Source organism: Penaeus monodon, chromosome 7, assembly GCF_015228065.2.
Source record: "Penaeus monodon isolate SGIC_2016 chromosome 7, NSTDA_Pmon_1, whole genome shotgun sequence".
In the NCBI taxonomy this organism is placed as follows: domain Eukaryota; kingdom Metazoa; phylum Arthropoda; class Malacostraca; order Decapoda; family Penaeidae; genus Penaeus; species Penaeus monodon.
This window is the reverse complement of record NC_051392.1, coordinates 54,117,216-54,132,215: the sequence shown is the minus strand read 5'-3', so window position 1 is coordinate 54,132,215 and position 15,000 is coordinate 54,117,216. Positions and strand designations below refer to the sequence as shown.

At 52.4% G+C, this 15,000-nt stretch overlaps 2 protein-coding genes across 2 annotated transcripts in view; one reads left to right on the top strand and one right to left on the bottom strand.

Annotated features, from left to right (window-relative positions):
• The window catches only part of LOC119575706 (ankyrin repeat domain-containing protein 50-like), a 45,134-nt gene that overhangs the window by 16,964 nt on the left and 13,170 nt on the right, over positions 1 to 15,000 (top strand).
• LOC119575707 (histone H3.v1-like) overlaps positions 1 to 15,000 on the bottom strand; it is a 33,322-nt gene that overhangs the window by 15,147 nt on the left and 3,175 nt on the right. The window contains exon 3 of the mRNA XM_037923332.1: positions 12,026 to 12,157. Coding sequence (XP_037779260.1) covers positions 12,026 to 12,157 — 132 coding nt within the window. The remainder of the gene's footprint in view (positions 1 to 12,025; positions 12,158 to 15,000) is intronic.

The following is a 15,000-nucleotide window of genomic DNA, read 5'->3' as shown; positions in this document are numbered from 1 at the left end:
TGGATGCATAAGCGAGGGGGCATAAACAGGGTATAAGAGGAAAATCGAAGGGAAAGAAGGAAATAAAGAAAGAAAGAATGAAGAGAAGAAACGAAGACAGAGTAGAAAAAAGTAAAACAAGAATTTTGATGATGTTCAACTCGCCAGAACCGAATTCTCTCTTTCTCTCTTTCTCTCTTTCTCTTTCTCTTTCTCCTCTCTTTCTCTTTCTCCTTCTCTTTCTCTTTCTCTCTCTCTCCTCTCTCTCTCTCTCTCTCTCCTTCTCTCTCTCTCTCTCTCTCTCGCCGCCCCTCCGTACATCCTCGTTTCCCTCTTCCCTCCTTCCTCCTCCTCTTCCCTCCTTCTTCCTCCCTCCTTCCCCCTTTCTCTTCCTGCATTCCTCTTCCCCCTTCTCCCCCCCTCTCCACCTCCCCCCTCCATTCTCTCCTTTTCCCCCTCCTTTCTCCTCCTCTCCTCCCTCCTCCACCTCCTCCCTTCCTCCTCCACCTCCTCCCTTCCTCCTCCACCTCCTCCCTCCCCTAGCCATTAATGAGATGGAAGCTGTTGTCACGCTGAAAAGGTAATTATCGCAGCATTGGCGGCACTGCGCCACTAGGGGCATGTAATGATGATGGAAGTGAGTGATGAAAAGATGTGTCTGAGTGGGTGAGTGAAGTGGAAGTGGTGGTGGGGGTGGTGAGTGAGAGTGAGAGTGGGGTGGAGAGGCCGTGGTGCGTGGAGTGAGGTGGGTGGAGTGGACGTGGATGGTGGAGGATGGTGGAGTGGTGGTGGTGGAGGTAAGGTGGAGTGGAGTAGGTGGAGGTGGAGGAGTGGAGGAGGGCGTGGTGGTGGAGGTAGAGGTGGAAGTGGAAGTTTAGGTGGAGGTGGAGTAGTGGTGGGCGTGGTGGTGGAAGTGGAGGTGGAGTGGAGGAGGGCGTGGTGGTGGAGTGGAAGGGTGGTGGTGGAGGTAGAGGTGGAAGTGGAAGTTTAGGTGGAGGTGGAGTAGTGGTGGGCGTGGTGGTGGAGGTAGAGGTGGAGGTGGAGTGGAGGAGGGCGTGGTGGTGGAGGTAGAGGTGGAGGTGGAGTGGAGGAGGGCGTGGTGGTGGAGTGTGGTGAAGTGTGGGTGGAAGTGGAGGTGGGGGGGAGCAGAGAAGAGAAGAGTGAAGTGAAGAGAAGAGATAAGAGAAGAGAAGAGAAGAGAGAGGAGAAGAAAAGAGAGGAAAGAAGAGGGAAGGAAAGAAAAGAGAGGAGAGGAGAGGAGATATCGAGGTGGAAGTGAAAAGAGGAGAGCGAGAAGCGTCCGAGAGGCAGGATAGGGAAGGTCCGATTAATGTTGCATTTGCATCGGCGTGTAGCGTTCTCGTTGTGGCAAAATCGAGAGGGTTATTTTTGCAGCTGAGTGAGGCAGAGGGAGAAGTCTTGTGCGAAAAGGAGCCTTCGTGGTCCTCTCTCTGTGCCTCGCTTTTTTTTTTTCTTTTCTTTTTTTCTTTTCGTTCTTCGTCTTCTGTTTTGGTGTATTTTTCGGTTTCCGTTATCTCGTTCTCGTTCTCGTCTCTCTCTCTCTCTCTCTCTCTCTCTCTCTCTCTCTCTCTCTCTCTCTCTCTCTCTCTCTCTCTCTCTCTCTCTCTCTCTCTCTCTCTCTCTGTCCTCCCTCTCCCCCTCCCTCCCTCTCTCCCTCCCTTCCCCCTCCTTCTCTTCCTCTCCCTCCCTCCCTCCCTCCCTCCCTCTCTCTCTCCCTCTTCCTCTCTCGTTCCCTCCCTCCTTCCCTCCCTCCCTCTTCCTCTCTCATTCCCTCCATCCTTCCCTCCCTCCCTCTCCCTCTACAAAAACTACAAACAGACACATTTCTGCGACCTTTACAAAAGAGACACTTAAATGTATTTATCCTCTCGCTCATTTCCCCATCCGTTTTGGCCGTCACGAAGTCTTTGCATCCGGGCTTTTTGGGGTTGGATGGCCCGGATGTCACGTGCAGGCAAGCGGTCATCGGTATTTCTAGGCTCGCGTGCACGTAAGTATGGGTTTGGTAGACTCGTTTTAAGACTCGGTTTGAGTCTCGTATTGAGACGCTGAGGACTTCCGGCGAGGGTTGTTGGGGGGGCGTGGGGGGGATTAGAGAAGAGGGGGATAGGGGAAATAGAGAAAGGGGGATGGGGGAAATAGAGAAGAGGGGGTAAGGGAAATAGAGAAGGGGGGATGGGGGAAATAGAGAAGGGGAGGATAGGGGAAATAAAGAAAGGGGAGATGGGGGAAATAGAGAAGAGTGGGATGTGGGCTGTAGAGAAACGGGAGGGGAGGGAAGTGATGGTAGGAGCGAAATGGTAGAAGTGGAAAGGGGTGATGGGGCGATTTGGGGGCTAAGAATGGGGGGGGGATAAACAGGGGGGGAGGAGTGAATTGGTGGTAAGGGGGTTGGTAGGGAGGAAGCGAAAGGAGGGATGGAAATGAGGGAAATGTAGTGATGAAGCATATTGAGGGAAATGGAGTTGGATAAACAAGCAAAGTGAGGCAAATAAAGGGGCGAGGAGAAGAAACAACACCATGGAAATAGGGGTGACGGAAAGAAACGAAAGGAAATGAGGGATACGAACGAAAGGGGAAACAGGAAAATAAGGAAGAACGATCGAAATAATGAAAGAGAGAAAAAAAGGAAAGGAAAAGCGTTGATAGAGAAAAAACAGGGGAAAACGAGAGAGAGAGAGAGAGAGAGAGAGAGAGAGAGAGAGAGAGAGAGAGAGAGAGAGAGAGAGAGAGAGAGAGAGAGAGAGAGAGACAGAGAGAGAGAGACAGACAGACAGACAGACAGAAACGGGAATAATAAATGAATGAATAACGAAAAATATGATTATAAAAATATATCCGAAGAGAGACCAATAGAGAAACGAAATATAACGAAAGTAAAGAAACAAAACGAAACAACAATAAAACGAGGGGGAAAACGAGCGAAACGGCAGAAACGAGCGAAGCGAAGGAATGGGAGAAACGCTAGTTGCTAAAAGTTGTTTCGAAGAGGATGTTTTTGGCTGTGGTTGCAGCTGTTATTATTATTATTATTATTATTATTATTATTATTATTATTATTATTATTATTATTAAAATTATTATTTAAATTATTATTATTATTAGTAGTAGTAGTAGTATTTTATTATATTTATTTTTATTATGATTGTTATTACAATAATAATTATTATTATAATCATTATTATTATTGTTGTTGTTATTATTGTTGTTGTTGTTATTATTATTATTATTATTATTATTATTATTATTATTATTATTATTATTATTATTATTATTATTGTTATTATTATTATCATTATCATCATCATCATCATCATCATCATCATCATCATCATTATCATTATTATCACTATTATTATCATCATCATCACCATCATTATCATCATCATCATCATTATCATCATTATCATTATCATCATCATTATGATTAATTTGGCTAAATAATCCAAAGTTGATCTTCGTAGTTGTATTTATACTTTAACATTGATTGTACTAATGGGTTTAGAAATATAATCAATGATACTATTAATATGATCATTGTCATCACCTTCATATGAATGCATTCGCTATTGTCATGTCTCTATTTTGAGAGATTACGATACGAACGAATGATGAAAACAATGAGATTTATTGCGAAAAGGGGAGAGAAATTTCGATTAAAATAAGATTCTCGAAGGGACGACCCGCACCGGAAATGGACGGACAAAAGAAGATGGCGGCTTGGATTCCTTTTCCCGAGTGCAGCCTAGGGTCCAAGTAGGCCTAGGTGAATCTCCAAACATCCGGGGCTTTTGTTGGCAGATCCGTGGGGGGTGGGGGTGAAGGGGTGGGGGAGGGTCGTGGGGCCGGTTTCCTCTGGCACAGGTGTGTGTGTGTGTGTGTGTGTGTGTGTGTGTGTGTGTGTGTCTGTGTGTATGCATATGCGTCTGTGTGTGTATCTGTGTCTGTGGGTATGTATCTGCGTGTGTGTGTGTTTGTGTCTGTTAGATAGGTAAGTGGGTAGGTAGGTAGTTAGATAGGTAAGTAGGTAGATAGGTATGTAGGTAGGTACATAAGTAAGGTAGATAGGTTGGTAGAGAAGTAAGTAGGAGGTAGGTATGTTCATATATATATATATATATATATATATATATATATATATATATATGTGTGTATGTGTGTGTGTGTGTGTGTGTGTGTGTGTGTGTGTGTGTGTGTGTGTGTGTGTGTGTGTGTGTGCATTAATTCATGTAAATAGCATATGCATATATAAAATCATATTTGTGTACACTTAACGAGATACGTAGAGCTTGGTAAATGTGTTCATAGTGAGAAAGGGAGTCGGAGGAGGCAGAGGGAAAATACGAGGGGAAAAGAGGGGAAAAGAAGTGGAAAGAATAAAGGTACGGTTAGACTGACCAACGATTATCAGTGACTTGGAACCCACCCGCCCATCCGTTTTGGTTACACTACGAAAAGAACCACCAGCTCAGTCCACTGGATCGCAGCATCAATAATTGCGATGGATCCCGCGCTTGTCTCCCTTACTCTTACGACACTTGCTTGTTTCCAAAAGTACAGAGAATATAAAAAGACCAAGAAAAGTAGAAAGAGACTATGGATGAAACCATGGCTACAGAAATATGACGAGAAAAATATGCGCGCTTGTTTATTTCGTCCGTCAAATGAGGATACAAGATATATTGCATTGTTTTTCTTTTATTTTTTGTGTACACCCTTATCTTGATAAAACTCTAACATGTAACCAGAAGTATATCAACCAATAATTAATATAAGTATATATATGATTATTTACAATTATAATTAATAACTGTAATTTATTTATATATATATTAATTATAATACATAAATATATAATTAGACTAATGCCATGTATACTACATGTAGACTCTCAACGAGTATGACTTTTCCACTGGAACATCGACGGATCGACGGGTTGCCCATCGCTTCGGACGAGTAGGCAAAAAAACAGTGGAATGAACCAATCGATGGGCAAATCCCACTCAAAATGATTAGATTTGCTGAATCGATGGCCAGTGTAACCACACCTTAAGAAGGACAGTAGGATAAAAAGGATGAGTCGGGCATTACGACAAATCGTGTAATTCGGACACAAGATACAAGTCCAGGAGCCGTAATCTGCTTTGGCGGGAGGGAAAGGATGGAGGGACGGAAGGAAGGATGGGTGGAGGGAAGGCAGGATGGGTGGAGGGAAGGAAGGGTGGAGGGACGGAAGGAAGGATGGGTGGAGGGAAGGCAGGATGGGTGGAGGGAAGGAAGGATGGAGGGACGGAAGGAAGGATGGGTGGACGGAAGGAAGGATGGGTGGACGGAAGGAAGGATGGGTGGAGGGAAGGAAGGATGGAGGGACGGAAGGAAGGATGGGTGGAGGGAAGGCAGGATGGAGGGAGGAAGGAAGGATGGGTGGAGGGAAGGCAGGATGGAGGGACGGAAGGAAGGATGGGTGGAGGGAAGGCAGGATGGAGGGACGGAAGGAAGGATGGGTGGAGGGAAGGCAGGATGGGTGGAGGGAAGGAAGGATGGAGGGACGGAAGGAAGGATGGGTGGAGGGAAGGCAGGATGGAGGGACGGAAGGCAGGATGGGTGGAGGGAAGGAAGGATGGAGGGACGGAGGGAAGGGACGGAAGGAAGGATGGGTGGAGGGAAGGCAGGATGGAGGGACGGAAGGAAGGATGGGTGGAGGGAAGGCAGGATGGGTGGAGGGAAGGAAGGATGGAGGGACGGAAGGAAGGATGGGTGGAGGAAGGCAGGATGGGTGGAGGGAAGGCAGGATGGAGGGACGGAAGGAAGGATGGGGTGGAGGGAAGGAAGGATGGAGGGACGGAAGGAAGGATGGGTGGAGGGAAGGCAGGATGGAGGGACGGAAGGAAGGATGGGTGGAGGGAAGGAGGTGGGGGAGGAAGGAGGATGGAGGGACGGAAGGAAGGATGGGTGGAGGGAGGAAGGATGGGTGGAGGGAAGGCAGGATGGAGGGACGGAAGGAAGGTGGAGGGAAGGCAGGATGGGTGGAGGGAAGGCAGGATGGAGGGACGGAAGGAAGGTTGGGTGGAGGGAAGGCTGGTTGGGTGGAGGAAGGAAGGATGGAGGGACGGAACGAAGGATGGGTGGAGGGAAGGCAGGATGGAGGGATGGAAGGCAGGATGGGTGGAGGGAAGGCAGGATGGGTGGAGGGAAGGAAGGATGGAGGGACGGAAGGAAGGAAGGATGGAGGGAAGGCAGGATGGTTGGAGGGAAGGAAGGATGGAGGGACGGAAGGAAGGATGGGTGGAGGGAAGGAAGGATGGAGGGACGGAAGGAAGGATGGGTGGAGGGAAGGCAGGATGGGTGGAGGGAAGGCAGGATGGAGGGACGGAAGGAAGGAAGGATGGAGGGAAGGCAGGATGGGTGGAGGGAAGGCAGGATGGGTGGAGGGAAGGAAGGATGGAGGGACGGAAGGCAGGATGGGTGGAGGGAAGGCAGGATGGAGGGAGGAAGGAAGGATGGGTGGAGGGAAGGCAGGATGGAGGACGGAAGGCAGGATGGGTGGAGGGAAGGGCAGGATGGGTGGAGGGAAGGGAGGGTGGGTGGAGGGAAGGCAGGATGGGTGGAGGGAAGGCAGGATGGAGGGACGGAAGGAAGGAAGGATGGAGGAAGGCAGGATGGGGGAGGAAGGAAGGGTGGAGGGACGGAAGGAAGGAAGGATGGAGGGAAGGCTGGATGGGTGGAGGGAAGGAAGGATGGAGGGACGGAAGGAAGGAAGGATGGAGGGAAGGCAGGATGGGTGGAGGGAAGGAAGGATGGAGGGACGGAAGGAAGGAAGGATGGAGGGAAGGCAGGATGGGTGGACGGAAGGAAGGATGGGTGGAGGGAAGGCAGGATGGAGGGACGGAAGGCAGGATGGGTGGAGGGAAGGCAGGATGGATGGAGGGAAGGCAGGATGGGTGGAGGGAAGGAAGGATGGAGGGACGGAAGGCAGGATGGAGGGACGGAAGGCAGGATGGAGGGACGGAAGGAAGGATGGATGGATGGAGGGAGGGAGGGAGGGAGGGAAGGAGGAAGGAGGGAGGGAGGGGAGGAAGGAAAGAAGGGAGGAGGGAGGGAGGGAGGGATTAGGTCAAGGCACCTTATCCATGAGGCATAAGGGTAAGAGGGTTAACAAGTGGGGGAAAAGAGGGGAAGAATCCGATCTGGGCCAAGGGGAATCGTATCTGAGGGGAGGGTTTCTGGTGATGGGAAAGGGAAGGGAGAATAGGGAAAGGGGGAAGGGGTGGGTATGAGGCGATGGGAGAGGATAGTAGTGGGAGGAGAAGTTAAGATGGAAGGGGAAGTGAGGGGAAGGGGGAGGGGAGAGGAGAGGTGTGGGGAAGGGGAAATGAGGAGAAGGGGGAGGGGAGAGGAGAGGTGTGGGGGAAGGGGAAGGGGAGGGGAAAGGAGAGGTGTGGGGGAGGGGGACAGGAGGGGAAGGGTGAGGGACTGGGTATAAGGGAAGGAAGGACGGGAAAAGGAAGGTATGAGAGGGGAGTTGAGGGTGGAAGGCAAGGGAGGAGAAGGAGTTTAGGAGAGAAGGAAATGAAGGGGTAAATGAAGAAATGAGGGGAGAGGGGAAGGTTTGGGGGCTGAAAAGGAAATGAGGGAGGAAAGAGGGGTTGAGGGCGGGCAGAGGGGAGAGAAGGAACGAACGGAAAGAGGGGAAAGGAAAGAAGGTAGCCGAGGGAAGGCGGAGAGAGACACGGGGAAGAGGATGAGGAGAGGGGAGAGCAGCAGTTCAGTGAGTTATTGAGGTCAGTAACCTTACACACATGTCGATATTTGCCTGATATTGTTGGCACATGTCACGCTAAACGACTTCCCGGGGGGGGGGGGGGGTGAAGGGATGCGAGGTGGGAGGAGGGGAGAGGGAAGTGAGGAGAGATAGGCCTTTGATGGGTTGGTGGGGAAGTGAGGGAGAAAGTGGAAGGAAGAGAGGTGGGGAAAGATGAGCTTGTGACGGGGTGGGCGGGGGTGGAGGAGAAAGGGATGGGGGTGGGGTGGGGTGGGGGGAGATGGGGTGTCTGTGAAGGTCGGGAAATGTCCCCTCAAGAGATGTGGGCTTCTTCTTCATACCCATAAACATCACTTTCTTCTCCCCTCTCCTATTTTTCTCCTTCCCTTCCTTCCTTCCTTCCCCTCTCTTTTTCACTTAACTCCTTGTCCTTCACCCCCCCCCCCCGCTTTTTTTCCCCTCCCGGACTCTCTCTCCCCAATAGTTCTGTCGAAGGATCTGTTTTCCTTGCATCTGTAGACGAGGGGAAGGATGAGGGTAGAGGGGAGAAGGGGGAGGGGAGAGGAGAGACGAAAGAACGGAAGATTGGGAAAAAAAGAGGGAGGAAGGGGTGAGGGAGAGACTGGGTGTTGGAGGACGGAGGTGGAGGGGAGGGGAAAGGGAAGGAAATTCATGTGGTCAACCCCCCCCCCCACCCCTCGCATCCCCTCACCACCCTTTCCCCTTCCCTCTGCCTGACTCACCACCGTAGGGGGGGGAGGGGGGACTCCTTTTAAACCAGTTTAAAGGCATTGTTAAACCCCTACCTCGTTTTGCCCTCTTTCTCTTCTAATTTTTTTTCTTTCTTCTTTCGGTTTTTTAAAATTATTAGAAACTTTGGGGGGAATTATAAATGGCTACATTTAAAAACTGAAAAACCCCAAAATTTCCGGGTTCAAAACCCAAATTTTTGAAATTTAAAGAAAAAAACCAAAACTCTTCCCTTTTTCCCCCGTCCTTTACTTTTTTAAAACTCTCTCACTCTTTCCCCCCCTTTTCGTTTGCCCTTTTTGGCTGGGTCTTCCTGTCTTGTTTCCCGCCTCCTTTCTTCGGGTTGTTTCTCTTTGGGGGTTGTTTCCTCTTGCTGGCCCTTTCCTGCGTCGGCCTTCCGTTTCCTTTCTCCCCCTTTTTCCCCCCTTTTCTCCTTCTCTTTCTTCTCTTTTCTTTTTTCCCCTTCTCTCTTTTCTCTCTCCCCCTCTCTTTTTCTTCTTCTTTCCTTTCTCTCTCCTGCTGTCTTCTCTCTCTTCTGTCTGTCTCCCCTTCTTCCTTCCCCCCTCCCCCTCCTCTGTCTTTCTCCTCTCTCTCTGTCTTCTTCTCTCTTTTCCCTTTTTGTCTCCCCCTCTTCTTCTTCTTCCCCTCTTCCCCTCTCTCTCGTTCTCCCCTCTCTCTCCCCCCCCCCCCCTTCTGTCCCTCCCCCTTCCCCTCCTCCCCCTGCCTCCCTTTTCCCCTCCCCCCCCCCTCCCCCCTCTCCCCCCCTCTCCCCTCTCTCCCCCCTTTTCTCTCCCCTTCCCCTTCCTCTCCCCTTCTCTTTTCAGGCTCCCTCCTCCCTCTCGCCTCTCTTCTTCTCTCTCTCTCTTCTCTCGTCTCTCCCCTCTCTCTGTCTCTCTCTCCCCCTTGCCCTCTTTTTCCTCTCTGTCTGTCTCTCCCTCCCTCCTCTCTCTCTCTCCCTCTCTCTCTCTCTCTGTCTCTCTCTCTTCTTCTCTCTCTCTCTGTCTCTCCCCTCTCCCTCTCTTCTCTCCCCTCTCTCTCCCTCCCCCCCTCCCTCCCCTCCCTCCCTCCCCTCTCTCTCTCTTTTCACTCTCCCCTCTCCTCTCTTTTCTTCTTCTCTCTTCCCCTCTCTCCCCTCTCCTCTCTCTTTTTCTCCCCTTTCCTCCTGTTTTCTCTCTCTGTCTCTTTTCCTCTCTCTCTCGTCCTTTTCTCTCTCTCTCTGTCTCTCCTCTCTCTCTCTGTCTCTGGCTCTTCCCTCTCCCTCTCTCTTTCCCTCTCTCTCTCCTCCTCTCTCTCCCCTTTTCTTTTCTCTCTCTCGGGCATCTATGACTATCAAATTACCCTATCTATCTATCTTGTCTCTCTTCTTTCTTCTCTGTCTTGTCTCTCCCCTCTCCCCTCCCCCCCCTCCCCTCCCCCCTCCCCTCCCCCCCTCCCCCCTCTCTCCATTCTCTGTTTTCCCTCATTCCCTTTTTTTTTCTTTTTCTCTGCCTCGATCTGTCTCTCATTTTATGTCTCATGCCTTGTTATCTCGCCTTGCCTCGCCTTATCCCTTATCTCTCGCTCGCTCCGCCTTAATTAAAACCAAATTACCGCTATCATCCCCCCCCCCACCCCAAACACCCACACCCCTTGGGCCCCAGTATCACCACCCAACCCCGCCATAAACTGCCGCTTTTACTTCCCACCACCATCGCCGCCCCCCCAAACTTTTTTTCTCTTTAAACCCCCACAATCCCCCCCGGGTCCCCTCCCCCCCCCCAATCCCCTAACCCCACCTTTTTTCCCCCCCCCACCCCCCCCTATTATACCCTTCCCCCCCCTTCTGCCCCCCCCCCTCCCCCACCCCACCAATCACCATATCCCTACCTCTTCTTCCTCCCCCCCCCACAACTTATCATAACCCCCACCACCCCCACCACTTCCACCACCCACCCCACTCCACCAGTCATCTCCACCTACCAGTCATCTAACCCCCCCCCCCACCCCACCCCAACCCCCACCCCCAGTTACAAGTAAGTTCCCCGGGCGAGGCCCCTTTAAACCGGCTTTTTGGGGAGGAGTCCCCCAGTTGCTATCCTTGCCAATGCAACTGCAGGGCCCTTTTCTCCTCCTCGAAAAAACCAGTTGGATGTATTTTTGTGTGTTTTTTTTTGAGTTTTGTTTTTTTTGTTTGTTTTTTTCTTGTGTTTTTTTTTTTTTTGTTTGGAATTTTTTTTTCCTTTGTCGGTGCTCATTCTGTCTGTCTCTCTCTCTCTCTCTCCTCTCATCTCCCCTCTCCCCTCTCTTTCCCCTCCTTCCAAAAAACTCCCCCTCCCCTCTCTCTCTTCCCCCTCTCTCTCTGCCTCCCCCCCTCCCTCTCCCCCTCCCCCTCCCCACTCTCCCCCCCCTTCCCCCCCCTCCCCTCCCTCCCCCCTTCCCGGTTCCCTCCTCAAACTCTCCCCGCATCCCCCTTGCTTCTCTCACCATTTATCCCTTCCCTCTTACTCTTTTGTCGCTCCTTCCCCCCTCCTTCCCTCCCTTCCTCCCCCCCTTCCTCCCTCCCTCCCTCCCTCCCTCCCTCCCTCCCCCCCCCTCCCTCCTTTCCCCGTCCAAAGGGCTCGTCAGTGACCTCGTCTCGCCTCGCTTTCAAATCATCAAGACTTAACTCGACCCAATTTCGTCGCTGGGGGTGGGGATAGGAGGGGGAGTAAAGGGGTGAGGGGGGTGAGGACAACCCGGAGTGGTAAGGGGGGGGCTGGGGAAAAAGGGGGGGGGGTGGGGGAAGGGGGGAGGGGTTTAGGAGGTAAAGGGTAAAAAGTAGGGGGTAAGGGGTAAGGAGTCAGGGCCTGGTGGGGTAAAGGGGGTGTTAGGGTGAGGGCTGAGGGGGGGGGAGGGATTTATGGGTAAAAGGGGGGGGGTAAAGGGGGGTGTTTGGGGGAGGGCTGGGGGGGGGTGGGGGATTTAGTGGGGAAGAAGGGGAAGGGGGGAAGGGGGAAGGGGTAAAGGGGGTGTTTTGGGTGAGGGCTGGGGGGATGGGGGGATTTTGTGGGTAAAGGGTGAAAGGGGTAAAGGGGTAAGGGGGTGTTAGGGTGAGGGCTGGGGGGGTGGAGGGATTCAGTGGGTAAAGGGTAAGGGGTAAGGGGTAAGGGGGTGTTAGGGTGAGGGCTGGGGGGGTGGAGGGGTTTTAGGGGGGTAAAAGGGGAAGGGGTGGGGTTTAAAGGGGGGGGTTAGGGTGAGGGCTGGGGGGGTGGAGGGATTCAGTGGGTAAAGGGTAAGGGGTAAGGGGTAAGGGGGTGTTAGGGTGAGGGCTAGGATAGAGGGAGCTAAGGTGGGGGGGGGGTTAGGAGGCAGAGGGAATTGGATGGACGGTGAGGTCACTCTTCTTGTTTTTATTTTGGTTATTGTTTACACTTCATCGGGCTTTCTCTTGTTTCCCTACTTTCCTTTTGTTTTGTTCTTTTACCCTTGTTATTGCCCCATTCAGCACCTGTCTCCTCCCTTCCATTCCTCCTCCTCTTCTTCCTCTCTTCTCACCACTTCCTTACTCCTCTCATCCCAACATCTCTTCTCCCTCTCTGTTTTTTCCTCCTCCTCCTCCTCCCCCCCCTCCTCCTCCTCCTCCTTCTCCTCCTCCTCCTCCTCCTCCTCCTCCTCCTCCTCCTCCTCCTCCTCCATCTCTTTTCATCCTCTTCCTGTCATTTCCCTTCTTCTCATATTCTCCCCGTTACTCCCCTACCCTCAAACCCCCATTTCCCCATACCCCCCCTTTCCCCATACCCCCCTTTCCCCGTTCTCCCATATTCCATACCCTCATTCCCCCATTCCCCCCATTCCCCCATTCCCTCCCCCATCCCCCCTCTCGGAGAGAATGCCCGTCGGCCACTTGTTGCTCTCGGTGCCTCGTGCGTGCGTGTGTGCGTGCGTGTGTGCCTGCCCACGATGCGATGTTTACTGTATGTATTTGAGGCAAAGTGGACCCAAGTGTACAGTGTCTAGTGCATACATGGGACTCTTACCGGCCCAGTTAAGCCCCGCGCGGTGTGTGTGTGGCCTGAACCTGGTCACTCGCTCGCTGGGCATTGCGTCATTGTTGTTGTAGCGTTGATGAATATGTAGGTCTTATTATTATGGTTGGTAAATAGAGAGGAAATGTGCGTGCTCTTGATCCTGTGTTTCTTTCCCGTTTCTCTTTGTTTCCGAATGTTTCGTCTTTCGCTTTCGTTTTGTTGATTTGGCTTTTTTTTTTCTTTGTCTCTTCTTTTTTTGTCTCTCTTTCTCTGTCTCTGTTTTCCTCCCTCCTTTTTTCTTTCCTTTGCTCGTTCGTTCGTTCGTTCCTCCCTTCGTTCCTTCCTTCCTTCTTTCCTCTCTTCTGCCTCTCTTACTCTCCCCTTCCTTCCCTCCCTCCCTCCCTCCCTCCCTCCCTCCTCTCCTCTCCTCTCCTCTCCTCTCTCCCTCTCTCCCTCTCTCTCCCTCTCCCCTCTCCCTCTCTCTCTCTCTCTCTCTCCCTCTCCCTCTCCCTCTCTCTCTCTCTCTCCTCTCCCTTCTCTCCTCTCTCTCTCCTCTTTCTCTCCCTTCCTTACTTCCTTCCTGCCTTCCTTCCTGCCTTCCTTCCTTCCTTCCTTCCTTTCCCTCCCTCCCGCTCCCTGTACATCACCGGCGTTTGATGAGAAAGGCGGGAAAGTGAATTGTCTCTCAAGTAATAATATTACAAGACGGAAGCGATGGCGGACAATATGACGGAGGTGATGTCGCTGAAGGAGAGAATGAGGGAGAACACCTGTTTGAGGGAGAGGATGAGAGAGAACACCTAGTTGAGGGAGAGGATGAGGGAGAACACCTGTTTGAGGGAGAGGATGAGGGAGAACACCTGTTTGAGGGAGAGGAACTGCGCGAGTGAATTACGAGTCGGTGCCAGGATGACGTACGAAGGGTGCGTAAAAATGAGTAATGCTCGTTTGGCGGAGTGGATGAGTGAGGGAACGGATGTTACTGACGCGATACTAAGGTGTTGGTGGTGTTCGTCTGTCCTCTCCCCTCTCTTGCCCACTTCCCCTTTTCCTCCCCCTTCTCCCCTTTCTCTTGCCCCCTCCCCTTCTCCCCTCTCTCTTGCTCCCTCCCCTTCTCCCCTCTCTCGCTCCCTTCCCTTCTCCTCTCTCTCTTTGCCCCCTCCCCTTCTCCCCTCTCTCTTGCCCCTCCCCTTCTCCCCTCTCCCCGCTCCCTCCCCTTCTCCCTCTCTCTTGCCTTCTCCCCTTCTCCCCTCTCTCTTGCCCCTTCCCCTTCCCCCCCTCTCTCTTGCCCCCTCCCCTTCTCCCCTCTCTCTTGCTCCCTCCCCTTCTCCCCTCTCTCTTGCCCCCTCCCCTTCTCCCCTCTCTCTTGCCCCCTCCCCTTCTCCCCTCTCTCTTGCCCCCTCCCCTTCTCCCCTCTCTCTTGCCCCCTCCCCTTCTCCCCTCTCTCTTGCCCCCTCCCCTTCTCCCCTCTCTCTTGCTCCCTCCCCTTCTCCCCTCTCTCTTGCCCCCCCCCCTTCCCTCCCCTCTCTCTTGCTCCCTCCCCTTCCCCCCTCTCTCTTGCCCCCTCCCCTTCTCCCCTCTCTCTTGGGCCCCCTCCCCTTCTCCCCTCTCTCTGCTTTCTCCCCTTCTCCCCTCTCTCTTGCCCCCCCCCCTTTCCCTCCCCTCTCTCTTGCTCCCTCCCCTTCTCCCCTCTCTCTTGCTCCCTCCCCTTCTCCCTCTCTCTTGCCCCCTCCCCTTCTCCCCTCTCTTGCCCCCTCCCCTTCTCCCCTCTCTCTTGCCTTCTCCCCTTCTCCCCCTCTCTCTTGCCCCCTCCCCTTTTCCACTCTTTCCCCCCTTCTATCCCCTCTTGCCCCCTCCTCCCCCCTCTTCCACCCCCACCTCTCCCCTCCTGGTAGATTTGGGTAGGCTACCTGGCCACGCCTTGTACCCGGAACTTTCATTTGCTGTTGTCAAGGTCATCACTTTTACCTCACTGTTATTATTGGCGATCTGGCACTCTCATTCCTTTCTCCTCCCCCCCCTCCCTCCCCCTGTCCCCCATGTCCCCCAGTACCCCCCCTCTTTCTCGCCTTCAAAAGCTTCTTCATCTTTTTATTTTCTCTTTTTATCTCCATCTCCCATCCAATTTCTTCTTTTTTTTCTTTTCTTCTTTCTCCTTTCAGTCTTCCAACTATAGCCTGTCCCGCTGCACTCCATCCCCTTCCTCTTTTCTTCTCTCTCCTCTTCTCTTTCCCCTCTCCTCTTCTTCTCTTCTCCTCTTCTCATGTCATCCCTTATCATTTTTTCTTCCCTCTTTCCCCATTCCTCCATCACATATTCACTTCCACCTCTTTGCCCTTCACTCTCTCTTTTTCTCTCTCCTCCCTCCCCTCTCCCACACTCCCCTCTTTTCCCCTCTCCCCCCCTCCCACACTCCTCACTTTTACCCTTCCCTCCCCCTTTTCCTCCCCCCTCCCCCTCCCACACCCCTCTTTTCCCCTTTCTTACCCCCACCCCCCTCCC